Here is a 26,696-nt window from a genome sequence, read left to right on the forward strand (position 1 = left end):
ACTTAATAAATATTATGTAAACGTTGGCCAAGATGTTGTTAACATTTGTTCAACGAGTCATGTTACGCTCACGTTCAGGTTCAGGTGTACATGCTTTGTTTCAGCTCCTGTCTCTTTAAGGCCCCTCCCTGCTGCTCTGATTGGTCAGCTCACACACGCCCGACTCACTGCTGCCCTACAACAACACAGCAGCTGCTCCAAATCAATTCTCACGTGCCAAACTAGCCGCGAGGCACAAATTATGCAATTGTGTGACATGGTGACGTAGTGTGATGTCACAAAGTCACGTAATTAAAGGCGGGTCTTCTGATGAGGCGTTTCAGGGGCAGTGTTTTCTGTGGGAGAGGGGAGTTTCTGCTGGTGCAGACTTGGACTAAAAACTACATAAAACACTGACGGAGAAGAAAAAAATAGGTCTACTTTAATATTTATCTCTTAATGAGAACCTCATGAAATGTTGATTAACACCTTCATCAACCGTTTCCTAATATTAGTTAGTACCTCAATTAACGTGTATATATACATGAATACCTTATTATTATTATTAACTAATTACTAGATAATTAGTTAATCGTTAATAAACTGTTAGTTAATGCTTATTACTGCATTTCTTAACGTTCATAATGTACCCTTATTGTAAATAATAAAAAATAACATATAAATAAATAAATAAATAGTAATAATGAATAATGTAAAAAACTAAAAATAAATAAAAAATATAATAAACTAAACTAAACTCCAGCTCTCGAGAGTTGACTGACACACACTTACCCTGTCACCCTTGATACCCATGTCTCCCTTGAAGCCGGGGAAGCCGTCTTCTCCCTGGCAGGAGAATAAAGGAGACGGAGAGGTGAGGATGTAACGAAGGTGAACGAATGGCATAATACAGATGCTGAAACCATTTGTGAGGCATTCACACACACACACACACACACACACACACAGAGACAGACACACTCTCAAAGACAAGCACACACAGATGTTGAGTCTTGGCAAGATCCCCTGTTGCCATAGAAACTCTTGATCGTCTTTTTTTTTGCTTCTGTGCCAGCGAAAGTCAGAATACAGGATTTCATTGAGATAATCATTAGCATCGTGGAGCAATAATAATTCCCACGAGCGCCACAGTTTCTCTGAAGTCTCTTCCTCTCACACGGCCACTTTTCTCAGCCAACAGTCGGAGTTCTCTTACCTTTTCACCCTTGTGTCCTTTAAGTCCTCGCACACCGTCGGCTCCCTGTGATGCAACAAGAGACAGACGTTACATACAAACATGGCGCATATCGGACTAAATCTCCACCAACGTGATGATTCGTTTTTCTAAAATAAGGCTGCAAAGTCAGAAAATGTGGCTGATTGTTGTTCTTTTGTTAAATAACGGATGCATTCAGATGTTATATTTGCCTGTGAACTACTTTTTCTCGACCTTTCGCCTCGTCTTCCCAGAAAGAGCGCACACTTTGGATTTTCAGCCGCGTCTGTTAGCCAGGAGTCAAGCCGCCTGTGTGATCTCCTCTCTCAGCGGAAGCTTTAACGATCGGATCAATCACAGCTTCTTGCCAAGATTTTATTTGATGGGATTTTCTTTTGTCTTGGTTTTATCAGCTGCTGATGACAGCGGACGAGAGGAGGGCTGCGAGCCTCGAGCCGTTATCAGCCCCTGTGACTAACCTCAGCACCACCTGATGTGAGCGAGGTGATGTAAAGTCTGACAGGGGGTCTCTCCTCGCTTAATCTTTGCGTCGAAGCTTGTTTTTATGCCTCTGTGAGGAAACCGGAGGCCATATTAGCATTCCACGCTTTTCTTCCTTTAATTTAGCAGAAAATTAGGTCTTTAAGTTTGTTGAACAGCTTCTTTTTTATAAACTCACACTAGTTGGCGGACAAACCTTGAAAATAATAACACAGCGTTTCTTTCCACAGGCATTTCAGCAACGATAATGGGCAACTATTAGCCCATAACAGTTATTAATTACAGGGTAGCACTAGCTGATGATATCACAAATGAATTTATTAGTGGTTGATAATCATCTCACCTTCACGCCTCGGGGCCCGGGATAACCGATGGGTCCTTGAGGGCCAGCGGGGCCCTGGGGAGATAAAATGTTCGGTGAGAGTTTGCAGCACACAAGCAATTACAGTACACACATGCACCCGCAGCGCTACTGTTATCTCCATTAATGCAAAAGGTTTTATGCAAATGTGTCTGAAGTAGGACAAAGACGTAGCGAAGCCGAAATAAATTTGGAAAAAGAACAAATGCGAAGCTCCAAACACAGAGAGAAGTGGAGCGAGAGATAAAACTTACCAAGTGTCCTTTCTCTCCAGGAGGCCCTTCCTTTCCAGGGTGACCCTGTGAATTATTAAGAGAAATGTTATTGCATCTCATTCCAGGATAATTACTGCCATAAATACTACAAGACCCCCTTTAACTGAGGGATTAAGTTGTAAAACTATGGGAGGACGTGTCAAACTTGAAAATTGGAATAAGGGCCTTTAGAGTTCAATCTCATTTGGGATTTCTATCCTTAATGCACAGAATTAGAGCAGCGCTGCTGGCTATTACTGCGCTCTGAAAGCCGAGACTGCCGTTTTGGGACTTCATAATACGTCACTCACATACTGTACATGCATGTGCACACACACAATGCAGATATCTAATATGGATGTCCGGTAAAAGGAAGGAAAAAGACGGAGGAATGGAAGGAAAATCGATCGCGTTCTCATGAGACACAGAAGCTCTGCAATGCCTCCGATGGTCTTTTAGCGATGAAGAGAGGATGGAGAAGGAAATAAATACTAGAGAGGACTGACATGAGGGGCATGGAGGGGGCACTGACACTGAAAGAGAGAATATTGCAGTTGATGGAAGATGCAACAAATGGGTTCACTTAAAAAAAGGAGAGTGTATAAATGGCGCAGAGCTTTTTCTACCAGAAAAAGACTCAGACAGCCATTAAAGGATCAGAGGTCGTATGGTTTTCCCTGTACACTCTCTCGTTCGCCACATCCCTCCTCTTTTTTCACACCATCTCTCTTCATTCATATTTCACAGCCTCCCTTGTCTCCGTCTCCCTCAGGTGCCACCTGGTGCCTTTCGACGGCACATTTGCCGTTAGCGCAGGTGTCTCCTGCAGCGAGTGTGTTAGCATGTATACGTCTGTCTGTGTGTGGGCGGGCTGTTCCACTGTTACACAGCTGTGGCTATGTGTTGTCTCAGACATATGTTTCAGACGAACAATTAACTCAGTGTGTTTGTAATGTGTGAAGAGGTTTTGAAATGAGAGGCTGTTATCATTTGACACATACAGCTTCTTCTTTTCCTGTATGCAACTTATATGTACATCTCTTTCCTTTATCTTTCACTTCTGCTATTTGCACAGTTTGACAGAGTTGTTGCAGCTCGTTGAATCTTGGATGTGTGGGACATAAACTCACCGGAGGACCGTCAGCTCCTGGCATTCCTGGCAAGCCGGGTTTTCCAGTTGGACCCTAGACAGAACACAAGACAAGACGTTAGCATTCGAAGGTTATAGGTATCATAAAAGTCTGAATAAACAAAACTAAGAGCTTACAGCCATGCTCGCATCTCTGTGAGGCTGCACTGGGGCAATACGCTGGTGTACTGAGCTAAACGCTAACACCAGCGTGCTAACATTGGATTGGAACTATTTTGGTAATTAATTAATCATTTCAGTCTTTTTCTAGTAAAAAAAAAGGCAGACATTTGCCAGTTTCAGCTTCCTTCAATGTAAAAATGTGCAAACATGCCCATGAGAACAATGCTAACATGCTAATACTTAGCAGGTACAGTGTTTACAATGTTCACTATTTTAGTCAGCAGCAGATTACTGGATAATACAAACAAAGGTGGGTTGCAGCCCTAGCTGACATGCTCCCAACAACAATGCTAACATGCTAATGTTTATATTTACAATGTTCACCATTTTAGCTCACATGTTAGCATGCTAACATTTGCTAATTGGTGTCGAGTACAGATGAGGTTGACGTTAACGTTTTATTATATTTAGTAATGAACCAAAGTATTCCACAAATTAAAATCTTGTGTTGATGTTAAATAAGGAGTCAGGGAATCACCAAAGTTCGTCCCGTGTACCAGAGTTAATGTTGCATTAAATCGTCCAACTGCTTACAGGGGCCATCTTTATTATTAACTCCTCCAGAGTGAGTGAGTCTGTGCTTCTATGATTTATGATCAACCTACTGTTTACTTTCTCGAACCAACTCTCTCAAACAAACGATCTTGTAACTCCACTCTGTTCTTTATTTTCTTCGCAAGGCCACAAGCTCTCCGGTTACTTTATTTACAATCAGGAGAGGCAAAATTCCTGCATTATTCATCCCTGAATTCCAACTGTTTAATAATAAACTGAATAACCTCTGCATAAACTGGCAGATATGATTTAGCTGAGATTGGATTAAAATGTATCAGGGTTTCAATCTATCTGTACCGTCTACTAGGCAGTATTTGGGGCTGCGTTGGAAACGGGAGACGCGTTTGCATAATAGTGAGATAAGCATTTGGAGCTGAATGAGAGAGCAACTTGGCTTTCAGCTCATGCAAATGAATGAGACAATTTCCTGCAATTTTAAGATTTGTGGTTTGTGTTTATTAACATTTTATCAAGCTGGCAGTTTTTTTCTTTTTCTTCTTCCCGGGGAGTTACATATTAAAGTTTTTATAGAGCGATCATGTGATTTCTTACCTTCTCTCCTGGAGGTCCGATGGCTCCTTGGGGGCCTGCGAGTCCCTGTGGACAGAATACGCAACGCTCAAAACATTTTTATTTGACGGATGGGAGAGAAATCTAAAGTCAGACAACCTGTTCATCACTGACCTGAGCACCTGGGTTGCCTTGCTGTCCGGGAGGTCCTGGCTCTCCTTGAGGTCCCTGGAAAAAGCCATTTTTAGAAACCTCATTATAAATACAAAGATTGATTACGTTATTTACTTGAGTTAAAAGCCCCGTGAGGAGCTAAGAGTGATTTGTTGCGCCATATGGTCGATTAAAAGTGAAATGTAGCTCTGAACAGATATAAATTAGTCGCCGTCCGGCAGCACATCACCGCATTATTACCTTCTTATACCTAAACAGGCCATAACTTTTAGACAAACAGCACAATTTCTTGCTCTAGATGACACACGCCTACTTTCCAAATGAAAGAAACTGCTGAACCACAAACACAAGACACCTTCCCTCTCAGATAACTGGCAATCGATTACGTTGCCCTCCCGTGCAAGAGTCTGGGAAAGCTGTTGATCTTCCATCTCTACCTAGTTGGACCGTTCCCAAGCTGCTCCAGCCAGGTATTCTCTCATTACAGGCAGCCGCTACCAAGAAATTGACCTGGAATGATACGACTGGCCGTGGCGGACTGCTCAAATGGATCCAAACACAGTCGGTCTATTCTTCATTATCTGCTAAATATCCTCTGATTGTGCTGCTGTGTGTGTGTGTGTGTGGGTAAGACAGCGAGGGCTCAGGAGGCGATGCAGTGGATAAAATAAAGAGGAAGAGATGAAAATGTTGTATTTTTTAGATTCGGTTGTGTGTGTTGGGTTTTTATCTGGCAAATGGAGAACGTCTGGTACAGAATATTAGCATTTTAATCAATTCAAGCTTCACTTACGATGTTTCCTTTGGGTCCGGGGTGGCCATCCATTCCAGTTACGCCCTGCAGCAGAGGAGATGAACACATCATTTAGTGCATATATACACCAGCAGGTCAGCAAAAAGTCTGTAATTCACTGAAAAAGTTATTAGTTTGGGTGCATAGTTTGTTTTTTCTGCCGCAATTAAAACATATGATGTAGTGTGATGACTTTGTGTAACAGTGTGGGATCATGGGAGTTGTTGTCTTCATTGTTAAACAACCACCATTGTCAATAAAAAACTAGTTTAGTCACCACAGCCGACTTCCCTCCTCACTCTCTGATGTTTCCCTGGAAGTTTTAGCGACAGGCGCCCAAATCAAATGTGCTTTTGAGAAAACGTAGATTTGTCTGAGTTTGAACTACGGGGTGTAACAGTATCTGTTCATCCTGCAGTCCAATATGAGACAGCGTCACATGATCACTGGAGCGAGGCAGAAGAAAACAGGAATCCAACAACTTATCCTGATGACGATGTGAAGGCAGACAGGGACGGTTGTTAGCCGTATTACCTTTTTTCTCTTTGATCAGGCCCGCATAAAAATACTTCCTATGTTAGGCCCAATCCCAACACAACCCCTAAAAATAGGTCAGGCTCTGTTGCTCATGTTTTGGTAGCTAACTAGCTAGTATTTCAATGTTGCATTCCCCTCCTTTGATGGCATATGAGGCCCGAGTCGTTGCAGTCGGTACCGCTCCTCTAACATCAGATCAGCCTGGCGGGGTAGAAGCACGGGTCGCTAATGTTAGCCTATAAAGCACCGCTAGCGGTCAGGTAATGAAGCAATGTTCCTTTTTTTATTTGATAGCGTGAAGTCGTGAATGATTTGACTGTCTCTGCTTTCTATCTCCGCCAGATAAATGGCTAACGGCATGATAATAACATCAGGATCGCCACACGGACGACTGCTGATGATGTATGAGGGTCTTGAAGTGTCGTCCCTTCTCATAAGGGGGAGATTTCAACCACTATCCCTTGTAGCTCTGTTCTGAGGGGATAATGTAAGTTTCAGACAAAGTTAAACTTGTTTTCGAACATCTGAATGTGGAAACGTTATTACATCTTTATATCTGACTGTAGACAAATGTATAAAGTTTAGTTTTTGCATCTGCGCTGTCTGAATTTGAGCGTATGATTTATTGTATTTGAGATCTCCACATCCCGCACAGAGACATCGCTTCAAAATAAGCCACCTGATCGATGTGCACCGCCCATGTTAAATTAAATCTGCTGAAACGATATGAGCGTTTGTTTTCGGCTGCGCTGTAGACACTTGTTTGAAGTTAAATTCAATAACGTATGCTACTCTTTTATGTATGCTGTCTGAAATATATTGAGTTTCGTATTTCCCTGCGGATGTTGTTTGCATTGTCTTTTGTTCTTGTTGCCGATGAGACGGCACAATATGGACTCTGCTCTCCAAACAGTAAATCTATTGTAACAGGAACAGATATGAAAAGGTGAGAGGAGGGGACTCACAGGGGGTCCGGGAGGTCCCTGAGGTCCTTTTGGTCCCAGCAAACCGCGGGGCCCCTAGGAAACAAGAAAGAAATGAGATTGAGAATGATACCACACCTGTGAGAGGACTGCTGAATTATTAAACATGTTCAGCTAAATCAAGTTTTAAAATTATACCTCTGGAAACAACCTGACTCCCCAAATGTCCTTGAGGATATTCTACAGTCAGTGAGGAGAAGCTGAAACCGCTTCCTCTTCTTTTTTTTTTTGTCTTTACTACACATTTCCCACAGCTATGCCTCTCAAACAATGCTTTGGATCTCTGCGGTTTTGCCTCACGGCCACAGTTACCTAACAAGACGTATTGTCCTGGCAGTGTGGATTCAAACCGATGTAGCACACCCTGGTGGACAAAATAAGTCATGACAGCAGATATCAGGGTTTCTCCTTGCCTCGTCTTTCTTCCCCCTCTGTGGGGAGTATCCCGCCAGAGAGAGTGGGAGGCTATTATAACAAGCTCGATGTGAGCTGCCCGCATTTCTCACCTCCAGAAAGGCACTAGAACACCTGATCACCGCACACATCCTGGCTATATAATGCTAAACGTCCTCTTAGACGTGGCTGGAGTCTGCAAGGTGATATACGGCATCATCAGACCATATGATTGCTCGCTAACACAATGACATGATGAGAGCGGACACTCAAGCTCTCGGCTCTATGCTGCAATCTCTCAGTGTAAGGCTGGATGGTAATACATGTGATCACTCACTGGTTCACCAGGAAGTCCCCTGGGTCCAATCTCTCCATCATCTCCCTGGGAAAGAGAGAGAGAGAGAGAGAACGGGTCAGAATGTGGAACAGACGGTGAATGATAATGGAGGAGAAAGTGAGGATGTGTGCGTGTGTGTGCGTGTGCTACGAGGATGAGGAGATAATGGGGAGGCACGAAGAAGAAAAGCAGGGGAGGAGGGGATCGGGTTGCATCAGCTGTGGGTAATGAGGATGGTCGGGGGGAGATCAGAAGCAGATAAAGGTGCGCAGAGATGAAAAATATTAAGGGAAAATTGAGTGAGAGAGGAGAATTGGAAATGTGGGTGCTGACAAAAAAGGTGAGTTTGGTGGAAGGAAGGAGTTCAACTCGGAGTAATTTGTGTCTTTCTGCAGGATAAAGATAACAGATGAGATGGATCAGGCGCGAGCTTTAGTTCTACCAGGCCTGTTAGGCTGAAATAACAAAAAGAAAATGCAGGAAATAAAACTGAAAGACAGAGATGTGAGGTTTGTTTTTTCTGCATTACCCTCTCTCCGTCCTCTCCATGAGCGCCAGGAGGTCCAGAGGGTCCAGGTTCTCCCTACAACAACAAACATCGAGATTTAACAGTGGCACACATCAGAACAAACACACACACCTTTCATAGCGCCGCAAAACAACTCACTCTGTGTCCTTTTTCACCAGGAAGTCCGGCCAGACCATCAAACCCTCGGTCTCCCTGAGGAGCAGAGAAAGAAAAGTTGCACACCTTTTGTTACGGACGGGCTTCAGAAACACACTTTTAAAAACCAGCATTATGAAATATGGCGCAGTGAAGTGTGTTATGAATGTGGCAGACAAGGTACCTTGGGTCCAGACTGTCCTGGCATGCCTCTGGCACCGTCAGATCCAGGACGACCCTGTAAAAATAACAAACAGTTACATAACATGTCTGCTGACAGATCGCTGCAAACAGACAATGAGGGCTGGAATATGTCTGGCTTTGAATTCAGCACTCTGAAATGTATATACACGACTCCGACTGAGTAGCAGAAAATATGTTGCATGCTTGGCTGTCCCAACTCGGTTTGTGTCACCCTTACCCTTCTGCCAGGCTTTCCAGTGGGGCCTGGGGATCCCAGAGGACCACGTGGTCCCTGAAACACAAACACTTCTATTAAACTCAAAGGCCTTTCCTTATGTTTTGGTTTCCATCTTGGAAAATTGTACTAAAACATGAAAAGTTGCACATAACTTAATTTGTTAGAACAAATAAAACACTACAGTAGTTTAACAATATAGATTTTTAAAGTTAGAATGTTTGAGATCAAGGATTTATTCGATACAGTTGTTTCTGCTCCTAATAAACCGATTTTAAAAACTACATTTTTATGTGTTGTACCTGAGGACCTGATTCTCCAGACTCTCCCTTCAGTCCTGATACACCAGGAGGACCCTGAGGAGAAAAAATAAGTAGAAAATTGAATCGACACTAAACTAATAAAAAGTGTTCAACTCAGCTACAAACTGTTTGTATATTCATTGTGTGCACTACAATATCTGCTGATCAAATTGTTGACGTAAAGACTTTGAGTCGGTGCCGTGAGGTGATTTTTGAAATACCTACCAGAGGGCCGGACCTGCCAGTCAATCCCATCGGACCTGTGGGGCCTCGCATGGCGAGCTGAACACGGAGAGGAGAAGATTAGCAATTTGATAACGAAAATTAGATAAAAATACATAAAGGATCAAAGTCTGAAACATTTAACCGACGTATGATTAAATCTAACATGCATTTAGCTGTTTGCATGTGTGTTTGTGTGTGTGTGTGTGTCTGCTGTAAGTGTATTTGTGCGTATTTTTTTGTGAGTTTGATAATACTATGATAATATTTAAAGAAAAATGATGAAAAGAAAATTAGAAAACAAATATGGTTGCACATTATTTCAGCTTTAGAGACTGTGGAAAATATAACGTCAGCTAAACAAGAAGAAAATGTAAGAGGAGGTGCAGAGGAAGCAAGTTTGCACGGGACAACACTGACTGCTGCAGTGTGGTGTGTGTCTGTGTGTGAACTGTTACCCTAGCCTGCTGCATGATGGCTTGCATCTGGGCCTCCTGTGCTGAGACAGCAGGTCCCTTCTGTCCGGAGTCACCTCCAGCGCTCATTCTGAACTGTGGAGGGAATCAGAGATCGGTTGAGGCTTCGCTCCAGTAAAGATGTTACCAGCACACATTAATCACTGGTGAAACGCACAACGATAATAGCTGAGACGAATGTGGAATGAGAACAAGTTACTGCAGGGAAAACAAATATCAGCTCCCAACAATATTTTCTTTAATACAGCGTACTCATCTTGAAACTATGCAACAGATGTTGAACTACAGTAAGCGTCGGCCTCCAGCTGCCAAACCAGGACTATCAAGAGCAGCCTCTGCAGGCCGACAAGCTGCAAATTCTACCGGCATCTGGTGGCGATAAGCCGGAACTGCACCATGTGAGTGAATATCCAGGCTTGTGGTGCGACACAGGTTTGTTTGGGCCAGGCATCTCTGGTTGGGTTACGTAGCACAGTGAGCCTCCTCTGGCCTCCTCTGGCTTACAGATGCAGAGCAACACGAGCAGGATTTCACCATCGCAGAAACATTTGTTACCAAGAGGCAAAATACAAATAGTTGATGGAGAACATCGGGGCTGAGTCAGATCTACTGCTGCTCCAGATTTTCTTTTTCTTTCACAATTATTTTTTGCACATCCCACAGTTTCTTCTTCTGACTCGATGTCTGCTGAGTTTCATTAGACACCGGCCCATCTTGTCTTCGCTATCTCTGTTACGATCAAATATATGCAGCTATTTCTTTTTTCTGCCTGCCAGTCTGTGAGCTTTTTGGTCTGTCTCTGATTCTTTCTCTCTTCATATTTAAGGCTTTTTTTGTCATTCCTTATCCAACATTCACTTCTTTTACTGACGTTCCACTGCATCATCAAGCCTGGAACAAAATGTTCTGATACATTAATTTGTTGACTAGCAGGGCCAGAGACAGGGAAGAACAGTGGGAACGGCGGGAACTACGTCATTTTTTTTCACGCATCACCGACTCGTGTCAGAGCAGACTGTCGACGGAAAGATGCATCACTAACAAGCCCTTTAAGCAGGCGTTGCTATCATGTTTATTCCACTTTTTCAATGCCGAACCGAACAATCCTCTGGTGAGAGAGGGGTGAAACAATAATGCGTGTTTCTCATTAGACCCGGAGCTCCGGGATCAGATTTCAAGTCGGTGGATACACCAGAACGACTCGAGTTTCTGTCCAGACAGAGCTCGCCACATGGCTCGCCCAGACAGCTCTGTGGACCCTCGAAACCACAGCTCCACATCTGCACAGCTCATCAAGTCAGACAGCGGCAGCTTCAGACATCTTCCAAGTACGAGGAAAAGAAAGTCGAAAAAGGTAGGACGGAGGAGGAAGTCGTTAGCGTCGCCCTGTCGTATCATTGGATGCAGCTGAAGCTACAGAGAGAACCGGCGGCGTTGCCCTGCTTCCTGTCTAACACCAGAGGACTTCTTGGAAAGACACACGATAGGTTCGCTTAAGATCTGACTGAAGAATGTTGAGCACGTTGAAACTATGTCGGTGGAGAAAGTTTGGTCAAAACAACCAAGCGTGAGCACTACAGATGATACTGAGGGGGATATCTCACTTACTGAACACACCACAAGGGGTTGCTAAAGCTCAGATTTACATGCCAAAATATTTATAAGAGGTAACAGGTCCATTAAAACATTTTTAAAGGAAACCCCCTTCATCCCAACACTGTGTAAACCACATGTCAGAGTTATTGATAAAACAGAAAGATACGTCATACTTGGCTTTCAACGAGGCTAAAGAAGCACATGGAAAATGTTTTAGCACTTTAAGTGGCGTAAACACGAAAACAGACAGCGTATTCTGCCATTTTTAACCCTTTTTATGGCAGTTTTAATGTACTTACAGGCAGCATCAGGACAGTTCCTGGGGGTCCTGGCAGACCATCAGCACCAGGAAGACCACCGCGACCCGGAGGACCCTTAGAAGGAAAATAACAAAACGTGAGCACGAGTACACTGACGGAAATGTGGTTGTTTTCTGTAGTTTTTTGAAAAGCTTGCGACAGACTCACCCTCTCTCCAGGATCTCCAGGGCTGCCTGGTGGGCCAGAAGAGCCCGAGGGTCCGGGGAGACCCTATTTCAGGCGAAAGTTCTCACGTTACACACATCATACATACATAACGCAATACAAAGAAACAGCTCCAGTACAATTCTCGCCTTTCTCTTGCAAAGTGGTCACACATGGGAGAAAGGAATGCATGAGGCAAAACGGGACAGCTTGTCGAGCTGTAAATCCTTTGTGAGGCGCTCTTTATTTGTCTATAGCTCAACGCCTGAATGGCGGCACTCCGTGGGACTCCATCTGCAGGGTGTCAAGAGCAACTGTGTCTGAAAAGTCTTCCCGGATAAATAATTTAGTTCTTCAACATCTGGGCAGGTCCATATATCTTCGGGGGGAACTGCTTTGGGCCACACCCTTTGCATTGGAAATAAGAGAATTGAACTAAAACTAGCTTTTTCTATCCAAGTATGGGTGACATAAACTTCTATCAGCTTTTATTTATAAACAGAGATTATGGAGAATAATGCCACGGACCGAGAGAGGACGGAGAAAGCACAATGGGAAGTGAAAGGAGGAGACTCGGAGTGACAAGATTGACTTACTGTTGGCCCCTCAGGCCCAGGCGGACCCTCCACCAGCATTCCCTGAAACACACAAGCACAGAAAAACTCATCAGATACCACAAGAATCCTCACAACTGTTTCAAGACCTCGTTCACAACGTCCGTACGCAACAGATGCACACACGAGCGAATCCGGCGTCCACTAATAAACGGCTTTGGTTTAAAGGCTATAAGTCTACATGAATACATGTCCCGACACACCTGCCCATCTATCAAACTTTCCATCTCATAGTCTTCGCTAAACCAATGTACATTCCTGCCTGTCATTTCGGTTATGCTCGCAATTAATCCACAGAGAGGGAGGACGGCGAAGACGCCCTGAGGTGCTTAGCTACCTGACGAGAGGCTGAGGGAAGTGCTCATCAAAGTGAGGCGATAATTAATTTTTTCCCATCGACAGACCAGATCTCTGATCATGCATGCATTAAAGCAGTTTATGTGCATGCGCCTGTGCTTTGAAATATATCAAGTGAGATATCTTTTGGAATAAGAGTAAAGAAAGCAAGAAATGTGAGCTGGCTGTGGACTCCAGCTCAAAGCATCTGACTTACAGATGCATCGTTGCAGCTCAGCGGCTACAGAGATATTGCTTTGTTTGTTTGCTCTTGCGGTAACATTTTGGCTTCCTGCTTCGTTACGAGGACAGAAACCCACACTTTATCCAAACTTGTTAAAAAAAAAAAGTTTTTTTCTTCTTTTTGCATCAACCCTTGAGCTCTACCCACGGAGCATTTTCATTATTAAATTACCACCATTGATCTTTTTACGCTCACAAGGTTGTGCCTGTGTTTCGCCTACAGTGTGTGTGATGGGAAAGGGGCGAGACCGTGGGGGGAATAACAGTGTGTGTGTGTGTTTGTGTGCAGGAACGTTTGTTTACAGGAGATGAGACGCACCGGGTGGGGATGTATCCTCAGATGTACACACACACACACACACAAACGGTCATCTAGGAAGAGGACGCAGACACACACTCTCACGTATAAACACGGAGACACTCAGTCAGAGCGCCGTGTATACTCAGCGGAGTTCAGTGACATTTGTTTGAAGTGAAACAGCTGTAGCTCGATCCCAAATATAAATTCCTGGTGTGTCAGATGTACAATTGCAAACATACGAGAGGAGTCGTCCTCATTTTCGTGTTACCTGTATACACGAGTGTCTGAATCACAAATCGGGTGTGCTCCACCTGTTTTGGCAGCGAGGCAGCAAACGTCCGTCTTACTCCCCTTTGTTCTCTTTGTATTCCTTCCCCTCCATCTCCCCCTCGTGTTTACACAGTACCCACTCTGTGTTTAGAGATTATTGACAATCCCTGCATGGCCATTCTCCAAATGTTTATGCTGTAGTCCTGATGACCGGCAAGGCGCGAGAACTTGATGAGAAGACGAGGGTTTTTGGCCTCCGGATTCTTCTCTCAGAAGTGAGAGGGGTGCATTGTGTTTGGATGCGGATCAGTCGTATGTAATCACGAATACAAACATCCACGCATACACCCATGTGCACACCAGCAGCCTACATCTGCTGCTCAAGTATGTTGTTTAAATAGTGGTACTCACAGGCTCAATAACAGCAGGCTCTCCCTTCTGTCCCTTCTCGCCGCGAGCACCGTCGACCTACACGCCAAACACACAGAAACAAACAAAATTAACCTCACCCCCATCAAGCTATCCTCCTAGTCTTTCAAAAAATCACGTCTTTGCCGTTTACTCACCTGTCCATAATAATCCTCCTTCTCAGCAGGCAGTACTTTGCCCTCTTTGTCGCTGTAATCCAGTTCTGAGTAGGTGTCATAGATGTCCAGATCGCTGTAGTCGTCGATGTTCTCCTCCTTGAATATACCTGTGTAGTCGCCGTCGCCGTCCACACCCTGGCCTGTTCCGGTGGCGATGGATCCCCCTGCTCCGGTGCCGGCGCTGGCAGATCCACCTCCAGCGCTGGAAGATCCTCCCGCGGAGGAAGAGCCGCCTCCAACGGAGGCAGAACCACCTCCGGCAGACCCGCCACCGATGGTGATGGTAGAACTGCTGCTGCTGCTGCCTCCACCACCACCACTGGTGTGAACGGTGCTGCTGCTGCTTCCTCCACCACCACCGATGTCGATATGACCTGTACCTATGCTACCGCCGCCGCCGCCGCCGCCGCCTCCACCGCCGGTGTAATGGTAATCGTATCCATCGCTGTAGTCATCGTATGAAGTTCCAACCTACAAAAACAGATATGGTTAGAAATATATATGCAGATGTACTGGTGGTTTACATGATAGGATCGATGGAAAGATGACAATTCATTCAAAAGAATGACTCTAAAGAATAACCCTGACCTTAACCCTGACCCGAGCACAGGGGGCATTACAATAGGTGTTCTTTGCCTTCTTAACAAGCAAAACAAGTTACAGTTTTCTTGTTTTAGGTAGAGGTAACCTCCCATACAGCACTCCAGGGCTGCAATTTAGGATTATTTCCATGACGGCTAAAGTAATGCAGATTATTGTTTGATCTATAGTCTCAAATTCCCTAGCTGAAGTCAAAAATACCTTTTTTCTGCCTGACGAACTTTCCAAAACCCAAAAATATTGAGTTTACTGTCGTACTTTTTGAAGATGGAACTCGAAAAATTAAAAACTCCGGTCAACTTCCTTGAACCTGGACACGTTTGGCCAATAAAGCCGATCAACCTATCATAAAAGCATTCGTTCCTTCATGTTGGCTTTCTTTAAACACATCCATATTGGCTCTGCTTCCCCCAAGTGGATTGGTGGATTATAACAGACAGACTGGTCCACAGAAGCCACTAATGACACCTACAGAGATAAAGCGAGGATGTCCGTGAGATGGATGTCAACCTACTGATGTCTTATTGCTGGTCATGGTTATCGAACTTCCCGCTCCACTGGTGATGACCCTTCCTCCGGTGGCTGCGTCCAGATCAATCTTTCCCCCTGCTCCCAGATCCAGCTCTCCGTCGGTGCCGATGCTAGTGCTGGTGATGGTGACACGCCGAGAGGTGTCCCCGTCTGGCGATGCAGTGGCCTCGTCGTAGTAGGTCTCGTAGTTGCCGTAGCTGTCGTAGCTGTCGTAAGGGCTGGTCTCCTCCCCGTAGGTGTCTCCTCCGGCAGCTGAGCTCGGTGTAGCGTGGCCGACTCCGCCAGAGGACGAGCTGGATGAGCTGGATGAGCCTGAGGTCACCACTTTGCCAGCAGAACCGGCGCCCAAAACCTTCTCCACTGTGGTAATTACACTGTCTGCATCCGTCACCTGTGAGGGCACAGAGAGGATATTGTCCGCGCACTGATTTCATTTAGATTAATGTGTGACGTCCGTTTGTGCTACATTACCTTGACGTCTTCTTTTGTGGTTGCCTCAGCATCAGTTGGCTGATAGGGCTTGCCCTCAGAGTCCTCATAGTAAGGGTATTCATAATAGTAGCTGTCCTCCTCTGTGTTCTGAAGGAGAGAAAACATGACACTGACACTGAGGGAGTGCGACTGAGAGAAAAAAGAAAAGCGATCAATTATTAAAAACACGATTTTTTAAATATGAGCCGCAGCTCTGTTGCTCCTGGCTGATATATGCGCGACAGACTGGCCATCGATCAGAGGAGCACAGGAATGCCTTCTACTCCCGCTGCATCTCCCTGTTGCGACTTGTTACGACTGAGTGACAGATTACTTTTCTGCTGCCTTTCTTAATGAAATGAAGAGAAAAGAAATAGGTCAGGTTTACATGCAGCTTTCAGGCATACCGACAGGGCAGGGGGGAAAAGGTCAGGAGGGAGAGCTCCCTGTCCATCTTTTAACACTTCACTGACACACCTTTACGCAGCACTGGTATTCAGTGCAGGGGATGCAGGCTTAGGCAGGCACCGAATCATTCCTGAACATTATTAACTAACTGCACAGCCTGATAACCCTGTTCTCCCCAGTCAGCACTTTCCTCTGGCAGCGTGCGGCTCCCTCGCATTAGGCCAAGAGGCTCTTTTCAGCACAGGATCCGACCGAGATCCGATGTGAGTATTAGAGACAATTATGGATTAAGGGAAATGAACTTCCGAGAGTTAAGGTCAAGCCATGGGAACGCTCGGCGCTTGTCTCTTGTAACGGGGCGGCGAGTTTACACAGCTGCACCGTGAACATATTAAAATTATGAAAACCTAAAATGGGGAGGCAGGATATTGGGATTTTTGCTGATATTCCAATGTTTTTCAACACATTTTGGCCGTTTGCCTATGATGATAACTTCAAAGAACATAAAATCCCTCCTGCAGGGGAATTAGACATAATTATTCCTGCTGTGATCAAGGTCGTCAGAAGTATTGATACTCTGATACTCTGATACTTTGATACACGTGTCTAGAAGAATGCAGTTTGGTTGTATAAAAATAAAACAGATCTACAACTTTCAACCCAAGGCTGCACAGATGTTACCACTGTTACAACTGTGCTGGTATATGTGAGCGATGTGGACTCAAGTCACTGTTTTGATGACTTGCAACTTGACATGATGACTCGAATGACTTGGGTCTTGGGAATATTTCTGATTGATGAGAAATAAAGAAAGCTTTTATAAAGTTTTTTTAAATCAAGTCACACAACCTGTGACTTGAGGCTTGGATTAATTCAATCGAGTCACATGTCTGGTAAATGTTCAGTGACTTCTTTGGTACCAGCACAGTGTGGAGGTTGTTCAAAAATAGTCGTATTTTGTGTTTCTAGGACTTTTTCTTTTTGCTGCGTCGTCGAATGAGATATCGAGTATCGTTTTTTTATACTAGTTCTGTAATGAAGTTTAAAATTCTGGTATTCTGACGACCTAAACTCTTATCATGATGGGCTACGGGCAGATGTAGACACACGATGATGCCAAAATGTACAAATTTGCTGGTTAAAATAAGAAAACTACTTAGTCAACACTTGATTACGCCTTATCGGCCCGTCATATCAGCAGAAATGTTCTTTTCGGGCCAATGCCGTAATGTAACTTTAAAGCCTTAACAGCCGATAATGTGACATTTTATCATAAATCCCTGACAAAAGGTCTCGTTACTCACGTATTCATCAGTGTTGGGGTCCTGGTTCTGAGGCTGGTCAGGCGCTGGCACTTCACAATCGGGGCTGTAGTGCTCACAGTAGTCATAGGCAGCACGATGGTCTGCTACAATCATTAGCTGCTGGATGTCTCCCTGGAATCAAGACACAGGAAGTCACGTGACTGAGTGGACACAGACACAAGTCATCCATGTAAATAAACAAGCAAACGATCACTGGCGACAAAGACGCCGCTCTCACACTTAGTGACCTAAGGAGGGAAAAATGAAGGAATATAAACAAACAAAGATGAGGCAGAACATCTGTGTGCTGCAGCGCTAGCACATGCACAACTAGGCAGTCCTGAAACTAGGTCAAGCCAGGGGGAATCTGAGGGTGACTAAATGATGAAGAACTTTGTCTCGGGTCCAAGAGTGTCGTTTCGCATCAGAGTTGAGCACCAGAGTGTGAGACAAAAAGGTTACAGTAAGCAGAGCGGAGCAACGGGAGAACATGGAACAACTGACTTCATGAAGCCGCGGACGATGACAGAAACAAACGCAACCGGTGTGTCTCTAACAAGATCCGAAGATCTGAACAGGGATCTTTGCCTTCGAGCTGATCAAGACGAATAGATGTGCGACATGTCGAACATGAGCAGACGTGCAGTTGCAGATAGCTGAACCGAGAGTGTGTGCATGCATTGAGTCGAGGTGAAGGAGGGGGGGGGCGTGGAACGGTAGCAGAAGTGAGAGATTTGAAGAAAACTCAAAAAAAAAAGAGACAGAACAGAGGAGATTGATAGAAACAGAAGAGGAGAGAACAAGAGGGAAGAAAGACAAGGCTCAGAAGGATCCCCGGGCTACATAGGGAGCTGGGTGTGTGTGTGTGTGTGTGTGTTTGCCACATGTTTCTGAACAGAATGCATATGGCACCGAAAAGCCTGTGTTGTATCTCTCCAAACATGTCCTAATCATACTTTCAAACCCGGTGATGTCATTCCACATCGATCAAACACAATGTCAACTTTAGCTGAAACAAATATATTTTCCGGGGGAGGTATGAGAATCACGAAGCAACCCAAGTATGGGAACAAAACCACCACAGAGGGTGAAGTGGTTTTAATTATGTCCGACTGCCAAAAAGTCTGAAATCCCAAAACAACTCTTTCCAGCTTAAAATCTCTGCGGATCGTTCTCTTTTCTGACGAACATAAACGCATCACGTTTGAGGTCTCACCAGTGACAGTTCACCGCTGCTACACTTGGACATACCACACACAACTCCCCATCTTGGGTCCTTTAATAACCCTTGCAAAACACCCCACAAGATGATGTTTCCTGCTCAGTCCTTGGCTTATGTTATCAGGGGGGTTTATGATGGATGCGGGCGAACAAATCCCAGTGCTTCCTCCAAGACAGAGAGACTGCCGGTACAAAGCTCTCCCAGCTATGAACTCGGAGCTCCCAGGAAACTTTCGAATGGCTACCTCTGAGCTATTTGTCTAGAGCTGGGATCCGTAAGGAGCCTCGACTTGCTATCATTTTGACAGTCTGTCTCTTATCCTGGCATGACTGCGTGTCACAGCTGCGCTGAGAGGGGATGATGGGAATTCAATGTTTGAAATGAGGTCACATTCAATAAGGAATCAGCCCTCAGTACGACAAAACAGCCCTGCCGTCTGGAGCATTGCAACTGCTTTCCTATTCACATGCCATTCTTTAGCTTTCCTTTTCCTCTGTTTCCAAACACTCTCTTTCTCCATCACCCGGAGCAGCCAGAGGAATGTCAGGGAAGAGCCTGACCACAAGTGGTGTGATCCTAATTGTACCGAGATGAGATAATTAATCATATACCTAAGGATTAATGAGAACATCCTCGCAGCGGTGACAGCACCGTGGCAGAATGTGTTTAATTATGTGTGACGTGTACACAGAGAAAGAAAAGAGGCATGTGCATGCCTAGAAAGAGAAGTGTGCTGCTATAAGGAGGTTACTGAGGCTGGAAAAGCTGATGGCTGCATCTGATTGTACTAACTCTACAGCCAGAGGCATGTGAGAGAGGAAAATGAGGATGAGAAGAAGAAGCTAGATGGGAAACGTGGACCTGAGCTGAGCTGTGCTCAGTTGCGTTGGAGTGCTCAGCACAAAGAGTTCCAGCCGTCTGAAGTTTTATTCTGTGTTAAAAAGCTCTGGACTATAAAAAGGGGAGCCAGGCACTGAGCACAGGCATGAAACCACATGCAGATGGTCAGGCAAGCAGAAGTTAGAAACAAATAATCTTTTTTTAAATTGCACTTCTGCAGATTCAAGTTGGGGAAAGAAGAAGACTGCAGCAGAGAGGGCTGAGGAGCAGAGGACAACATGCAACGAGGATTATGTAATCAGCTCAATTAGCTCAAATTACATTTAACAAAATGTGTGATTAAATAATAGCTACACTGTCCAAGATTACTTGATCTTGACAGTGAAAAAAAACAATATTAGTGGAAATCAAATTTCTGTTACTAATTACAGTAATTGCCATGTAATTCAGTAACTGATTACACTTCGAAGTACAGGTGCTGGTCAACGAATTAGAATAATTTGAAATAGTGCAATCATTAAATTCTTTGAATGCATTTTTTGTGCAGAAAGCAAATCAGGTGTTCACCGCACCTGTCCTACTCGTTAGACTAATCACAGAACTCGTTACCTGTAAAAAATTTGCTCAGCTGAGCTTTCCAAAAGGCCCATTTAGGCCATTTAACTGTGACACTGTTGTTTTATTGAATTAGAATAATGGAGAAACCGTTTCATTGAATTAGAATAATTTTTATTATAATTACAATCATCACTTCCTCAGTATTTTGTGGCTGCCCCCTTGGCTTGTATGACTGCCTGAAGTCTCCGCGGCATCGATTTGACCAGCTTGTCGCAAGTTTCCGCACTCACAGCTTCCCAGGCAGTGGCGATGTTCTGCTTCAGTTGGTCCAGCGTAGTAGGCTTTCTGTCGCGAATTTTCCGCTTGACGATGGCCCAAAGGTTTTCAATGACATTGAGGTCAGGCGAGTTGGCCGGCCATGCCAAAACTTCAAGCTGTTTTTTAGTGAACCAATCTTTGGTCGACTTTGCCGCATGAGCCGGTGCAAGATCCTGTTGAAATATGAAGTCTTCTTCGCCGAACTGTTCCTCAACAGTCGGAATCAGGAACGTTTCCAGAACATCTTGATATACGGCAGCATTGACAGTCTTCTTGAGGAAGCAGAGTCTCCCTACACCTCGAGCGGACATGCATCCCCAGACCATAACGCTCTGGGGAAACTTGACGGATCTTTTCATGCACTCGTGGTTGTAGGTTTCGCCACCACGACGCCAGACACGAGGACCTTGGTCACCGAAGGAGATGCAGAAGCGTGATTCGTCACTGAAGACCACTTTCTGCCAGTCTTCAGCAGTCCACTCGACGTGTTCTTTGGCCCACTTCAGCCGTTTCTCCATTTGTTTCTTGTTCAGCATCGGTTTTACTGCTGGAACGCGAGATTTGAAGCCGAGTTCGCGCAGACGACGGTAAGTGGTTGATCTGGAGACGTCAGCGCCGGTCTGCTTGTTCCACAAGTCGGTGAGCTCGGAAGTGGACTTGAACCGGTTGCTGACTGCGATCTTTCTCAGCTGCTTGTTGTCGCGAGCAGAAGTTTTTCGGACGCCGGAACAGTTGGTGCGCTTGCTGCAGTTTTTCTTGAGAGCTTTGCAGACGGAAGACTGGCTGATGCCGAGCTGCTCAGCAATTTTAGTTTGGGTCAAGCCTTGTTGGCGAAGGGCTTGAATTTGAGCCACTATTCCGGTTGAGAGGTTGCGCTGCTTACCCATGATTGGTTTTACAACTTAGAAATTCTACTCAACCCTGACTTTATACTGCACAGTGAACACTCTTCACAGAAAACAAAAATTCGAGCATTTATTCTAATTCAATGAAACGGTTTCTCCATTATTCTAATTCAATAAAACAACAGTGTCACAGTTAAATGGCCTAAATGGGCCTTTTGGAAAGCTCAGCTGAGCAAATTTTTTACAGGTAACGAGTTCTGTGATTAGTCTAACGAGTAGGACAGGTGCGGTGAACACCTGATTTGCTTTCTGCACAAAAAATGCATTCAAAGAATTTAATGATTGCACTATTTCAAATTATTCTAATTCGTTGACCAGCACCTGTAGTAGTCTGACCCAACCCTGACTTCTAGCCCCCAGTGTGGGTGAAGCTCCAAAAACACTGGATCCTACATTTCCCAAAATGCAACTTCATAGTGTCCCCTCCTTCAACTACCTACCTTTACTCCAGGTTGTAATGCAACCTGTATTTGTTATGTTAAAGTTAGCATGCTAACCAGCTAGCCCTGGCCCATCTTGTCTCGTAATACCTGCTTTGTATATCTAGAGGTGATAGTCCGATAGTAAAGCTCCAGCAGAGTCAGCTAATAGGGCTGCTAGCTGCGATGCTAACTGCGCTAACTAGCTGACAGCAGCCACAGTTAGCAGCAATTAGCGGTTACTCTGGGTATATGCTGCCCCCTATTTGCTAGGAGTATGAATTTAACGCTATTTCTTACATATTGCACCTTTAATTCTCATCACATAATAAATATATACAATTATCTGATACACATTTTATTTCAGATATAAACAATGATTGGAAAATAAAGTGTAACTCAGCACAACAGTGTCTGTACTTCGTCCTCCATCATCACCCATAAATTATTCCTGCTTCCATATAAATGGCGTACAGCGTATGGGTTCCCATGAACACTGTACACCTCCACAGTGAAACTATTGTCAAAGTCCTGATCCACCGTGACAACCGCTAAAGCTGGTTCTGATTTCCTTTTCTTTGAGCCGGCGCTGCTCCTTTCACCGCACGTCGCTGACAGATTGCGGTGCCAAATGTTATATAAGCTGCTGTTTTACAGATGTAGGGAAGCAGTAAATATTCCTATACTGTACTCCAGCTGTATGCTAATGCAAAATTCTTCATTTAGTATTCTGGCGCTGGATGGTCGACTTCACCCAGCAGCCCATTAAAGCGTGAGGTATTTTCTACATTGCTATATACGCCGGCTACCGCTTTATGCTTGATGACAGGAAACTGCACTGCTTCTTACTGTATGTGCCGAGTCAGGGATTCAGAAAATTCGATGAGGCTGATTGGTCAACCAAACACTTTAAAAGAACAGGAAATTATAGCTTATTTCTCACCTCAAAAAGTCACATAAACGGACGCTTATACATGACACAAAGGCATAAATAAAATGATTGATACGCAGCGACACATGCAGACACAGACACACACAAGTGCCACCAAACCCCACACCAAAGGAGAAGAAAAGAAAACCTGAAATTATACAATCACACCCAAAACCCCTGAGGGAACCATAAAAGACATGCAATCATCTTTCCTATTTGAGCGAGGACAGTGACATTTGTCACCGTGGAGCATCATGTGGCACATCAGAGTGGTGCTTAAGGCAGAGTTTTCAGACAATAACAGGGCTGCCGCTGTCAGCATCTCCCTGGACTCGGCTGAAATATGACTCTTCTCCCGGCCAACGCTCTCCGCATGTCGAGACTCTGGCGGAAAAGGCCATCGACTGTGGCTGTGAGCCACGGCCATGCTCACTTCACACACTTCATGTTAAAGAAACTGCTGAAGACGCTGCAGGGTCAGGGTTACATCAGGGTAACTGGATAACAACTCCAGACTGATTAATAGCACTTAAAGAAACAGTCCGCATCATCCTTTTTTTTTTGTTTTTAATTTACTGAAGTGTCACATCAACTTCTTGTGTATCGGCCCCCCCACACATTCATCCCTGCTGGATGTTCTGGCTGTGTCCAGGTGGGGGCAGGAGAGTGCTCTAATGAGCAAGCAGCCAAACATTTGTCTCCATCTGAACCTGACCCAAAACTCATGCAGGGTGGACCGAGTTCATTGTGTTCCCTCTTCTGAATAAAAATATATGATGCACGGGATGGAAAGCAATATTGGCGTCGTTTCCAGAGTCGCCACATCACAGCGGACAGCTAATGAACGGGGTAAAATGTTGCAACACGAGCGGCTTAAACAAAACAAAATGAGCTGCACGCATAAATGCTCTGCTCCTCCTCCACACGTTCTTCATGCATAAGGCCAAGGGAGCCCAACAGAGGCTTATTTTGATTATAGCAAGGTCTTGAGGTGATGTCAGGCGAGCCCCTGCTGAGCGTCCCATGACATTTTTGCACTTTCTTGGCTTAGAGCAGCATAGCATGAAATAAACAGCACAAACCAACGCTCATTAATTCCCCACATCCCCAGGGACACCTGATAATGGCTCTGTTTACCCATTTTACACGACAGCTTAAGGAAGAAAAACCTGAGCCTTGTTTCTCATCGTTTTACTGCTCATATGTCAGGCAGAGGAAAAACGGGTAGGAGGGCCCCACAGAGCAGGATGAGACTCTGGGAGGTCCGAGATCTGGCAGCATTTTAAGGGCGAGCTACTTTCACAAACGTATTTACACAGTCACCCCTGAGCTCTGAGCCAGGCCTCGGGTCCCACTGCCAGCCCACACCGGCACACTGACAGTCCAAGCGCCTGGGCAAACTCCAACCTGACCACAAAAACCAAACAACACATTGAGGAGGTCAGCCTGCCGCGCAGAGGACATAAATCAGCGTGGACACGCACACAAAAATGCACACTGACAAACGACACATGCATGCACACCTCTACAGAAACTCCACTCCAGGCCACTACAGAGTGAAACCTTTACCAGACATCAAGTAAGTTTTCACCCACATGCACTTTCCCCTCCAGACTGTAGCTCAATCCCAACGCTCAGAGCAGCTGCCAAGAGCAACAGGTCCGTCTGCCACCCCACTTATCCACTACACAGCACCTTAACCATTCCCTCACCTCCTTGGAGTCCATCTTCCCAGCCCCCATCACACTCCCTTTCTCTGCGTGACGTCCTAATTCCACCTCTCTAAGGACTACAGGCGGCCATATTCCCATTTCCCGTTCATTCGGGGCGGTGGAAACCAGAGCGGCTCGCCCCCACCTAACAGACTCTGTAGATTCGGAGTGTTTGGCTTGGCCATTTGCTGAAATCTACATAAAAAAAAAAAGTGCTGAGGGCACACTTCAGCGCTTGCTGACACAGTGAAGGAATAACAGAGGGAATAAGTGGGCGAAAGACAAACATCTGACATGAGTTAGAGAAATTCTCTTAATTATCCATGGTGGAAAAACCATCTTCCCCGGGGCTACTGGAGTCTACATCCCGTTCCTCCTTGGATTGTATAGAAGTAGTGTGTTATGACAGTCAAGCATGGCATTTACCTTGGATAAGATTATATAGACGCATGTGAACACAGCAATCCACAAGTCTGAAGAGCTACTGTACGGCGAACATGGCAATTTAACATTGTGTGATTTGAAAGTACTTTTTAGGTGTTTTAAGGGACAATAAGCCATTCTCTCAAGATCTCTACTTGAAACTGTAAATGTAAATGTATCCAGATACGACTACATTACTGATTTATTTTTAAATCCAGTTGGGGCAGACTGCAGTTCACACATGGGGCCAATACCTCTGAGTCAAACCTCAAGTGCATCATTTCCTCCTTCACTCGACTTATCTCTGGGAAAACTGCAGCTAGACAGACAAAAAACATAGTTTGTCCACCCCCGTTTATATCATCGAGAGCAGACTGAATAACAGAAACATCTTTAACTGACTCATACGCTTAACAAACTGATTGTAAGATGACTCTTCGTTAACTATCATGAATAACAAAGATAAGCTGCAAACTTTTAAGAAGCAGGAACCAGCATTTATTTTACATTTCGTGCAATCACACCACTAATCGGAGCCGTCCACTTGAGATCAGATATACTTTACTAAGATTCATTTTTTGTGGAAACAGGGCCTCATATTTCTGGGACCAGACCAATCATGAAGACCCAAGCAGGGCATCAAATGTCTCCTCTACTGGGGCTCCATGAGAGAAGTCATTATCCACCATTTAACACCCGAGGCAGACCTGTTACTGTTTGTTTGACACCTTGAAAGTTTTTTTTACCTCCACTGAGGTTATGTTTTGGCCCTTGTCCATTGGTTGGTTAGTTGGTTGGTTGGATGATTTGTCAGCAGTGTTACACAAATCCACTGAACAGATTTCTGCAGGACTTGGATAGATGATGGGACTCAGCCCAGAACAGACTCCATTAAAATTTTGGTGCAGGTGTGATAAAGACATTTATTTCACTTTCTTTAACAGCAACAATTTGATGTAGATCCAAATAAAAATCTGGATCCAGCAGATACGTTTTAAATAAATAGATGAAAACATTTTTTTATTTCATATTGGACGAAGCTTGATTGATTTAAAGTGAGTGGTTGTGCCTTGGCAGAGGTATGCACTCTACTGAGTGCCATTCTAGTTTACAACAGAAACTGTGGAGCCACTGATTAAAAAGCTTTACTTGAGCTTAGGTGCAGCTAATAACAAATAATAAGACAGGAGCACAGTCAAGGTCTGGCAGTGTCAGCGAAACCAATTTTACTACTAGCTCAGAAACTGGGCCAAAATGGGCTTAGATCGGATTCTGAATCCCAAAAAAAACCTGCTACAAATATGGAAATAGATGATGCAGTACATCCTCTTTGTTGTAAATCACAAGAACCTCGACAGGTGAGCGCATCTTTACCTTGGATGACTGAAAAATATGAACTGTAAATAAGGAGGGTGCTGAGCGAATGGCAGGAAAAAGCTGAAGGAAAGTCCTGAGGTGAAGATGAGGAAACAGGATGTGTTAAACTCATCATGCCATCACAATATTAAAGCTCTTAACGAGCATCAAGCTCATGTGTTGCATGTTTTTACTACTTTTTCCTGGCTCGGGCTGCACCATGGGAGCCCCACAACTCGCTTCATCCCAGCCCTATTAAAGGCCTCCCCAACCCTTCGCACCGCTCCTCTTCCTCTTATC

At 44.7% G+C, this 26,696-nt stretch overlaps 1 protein-coding gene across 2 annotated transcripts in view; it reads right to left on the reverse strand.

The window, feature by feature from the left end:
• The window catches only part of col5a1 (procollagen, type V, alpha 1), an 83,222-nt gene that overhangs the window by 24,580 nt on the left and 31,946 nt on the right, over positions 1 to 26,696 (reverse strand). For both annotated transcript variants that reach the window (XM_084339656.1, XM_084339655.1), the window contains exons 5-29: positions 17,713 to 17,844; positions 16,001 to 16,108; positions 15,513 to 15,920; positions 14,378 to 14,869; positions 14,223 to 14,279; positions 12,644 to 12,685; positions 12,051 to 12,113; positions 11,883 to 11,957; positions 9,970 to 10,062; positions 9,515 to 9,571; positions 9,290 to 9,343; positions 8,991 to 9,044; positions 8,754 to 8,807; positions 8,573 to 8,626; positions 8,435 to 8,488; positions 7,906 to 7,950; positions 7,158 to 7,211; positions 5,656 to 5,700; positions 4,863 to 4,916; positions 4,731 to 4,775; positions 3,442 to 3,495; positions 2,312 to 2,356; positions 2,040 to 2,093; positions 1,196 to 1,240; positions 772 to 825 (exon numbers count right to left, since the gene is read on the reverse strand). In XM_084339656.1, the coding sequence (XP_084195782.1) occupies positions 772 to 825; positions 1,196 to 1,240; positions 2,040 to 2,093; positions 2,312 to 2,356; positions 3,442 to 3,495; positions 4,731 to 4,775; positions 4,863 to 4,916; positions 5,656 to 5,700; positions 7,158 to 7,211; positions 7,906 to 7,950; positions 8,435 to 8,488; positions 8,573 to 8,626; positions 8,754 to 8,807; positions 8,991 to 9,044; positions 9,290 to 9,343; positions 9,515 to 9,571; positions 9,970 to 10,062; positions 11,883 to 11,957; positions 12,051 to 12,113; positions 12,644 to 12,685; positions 14,223 to 14,279; positions 14,378 to 14,869; positions 15,513 to 15,920; positions 16,001 to 16,108; positions 17,713 to 17,844 (2,292 nt within the window). The remainder of the gene's footprint in view (positions 1 to 771; positions 826 to 1,195; positions 1,241 to 2,039; positions 2,094 to 2,311; positions 2,357 to 3,441; positions 3,496 to 4,730; positions 4,776 to 4,862; positions 4,917 to 5,655; positions 5,701 to 7,157; positions 7,212 to 7,905; positions 7,951 to 8,434; positions 8,489 to 8,572; positions 8,627 to 8,753; positions 8,808 to 8,990; positions 9,045 to 9,289; positions 9,344 to 9,514; positions 9,572 to 9,969; positions 10,063 to 11,882; positions 11,958 to 12,050; positions 12,114 to 12,643; positions 12,686 to 14,222; positions 14,280 to 14,377; positions 14,870 to 15,512; positions 15,921 to 16,000; positions 16,109 to 17,712; positions 17,845 to 26,696) is intronic.

This window comes from Pagrus pagrus (genome assembly GCF_965226575.1).
Source record: "Pagrus pagrus genome assembly, chromosome: 19".
Classification (NCBI taxonomy): Eukaryota; Metazoa; Chordata; class Actinopteri; order Spariformes; family Sparidae; genus Pagrus; species Pagrus pagrus.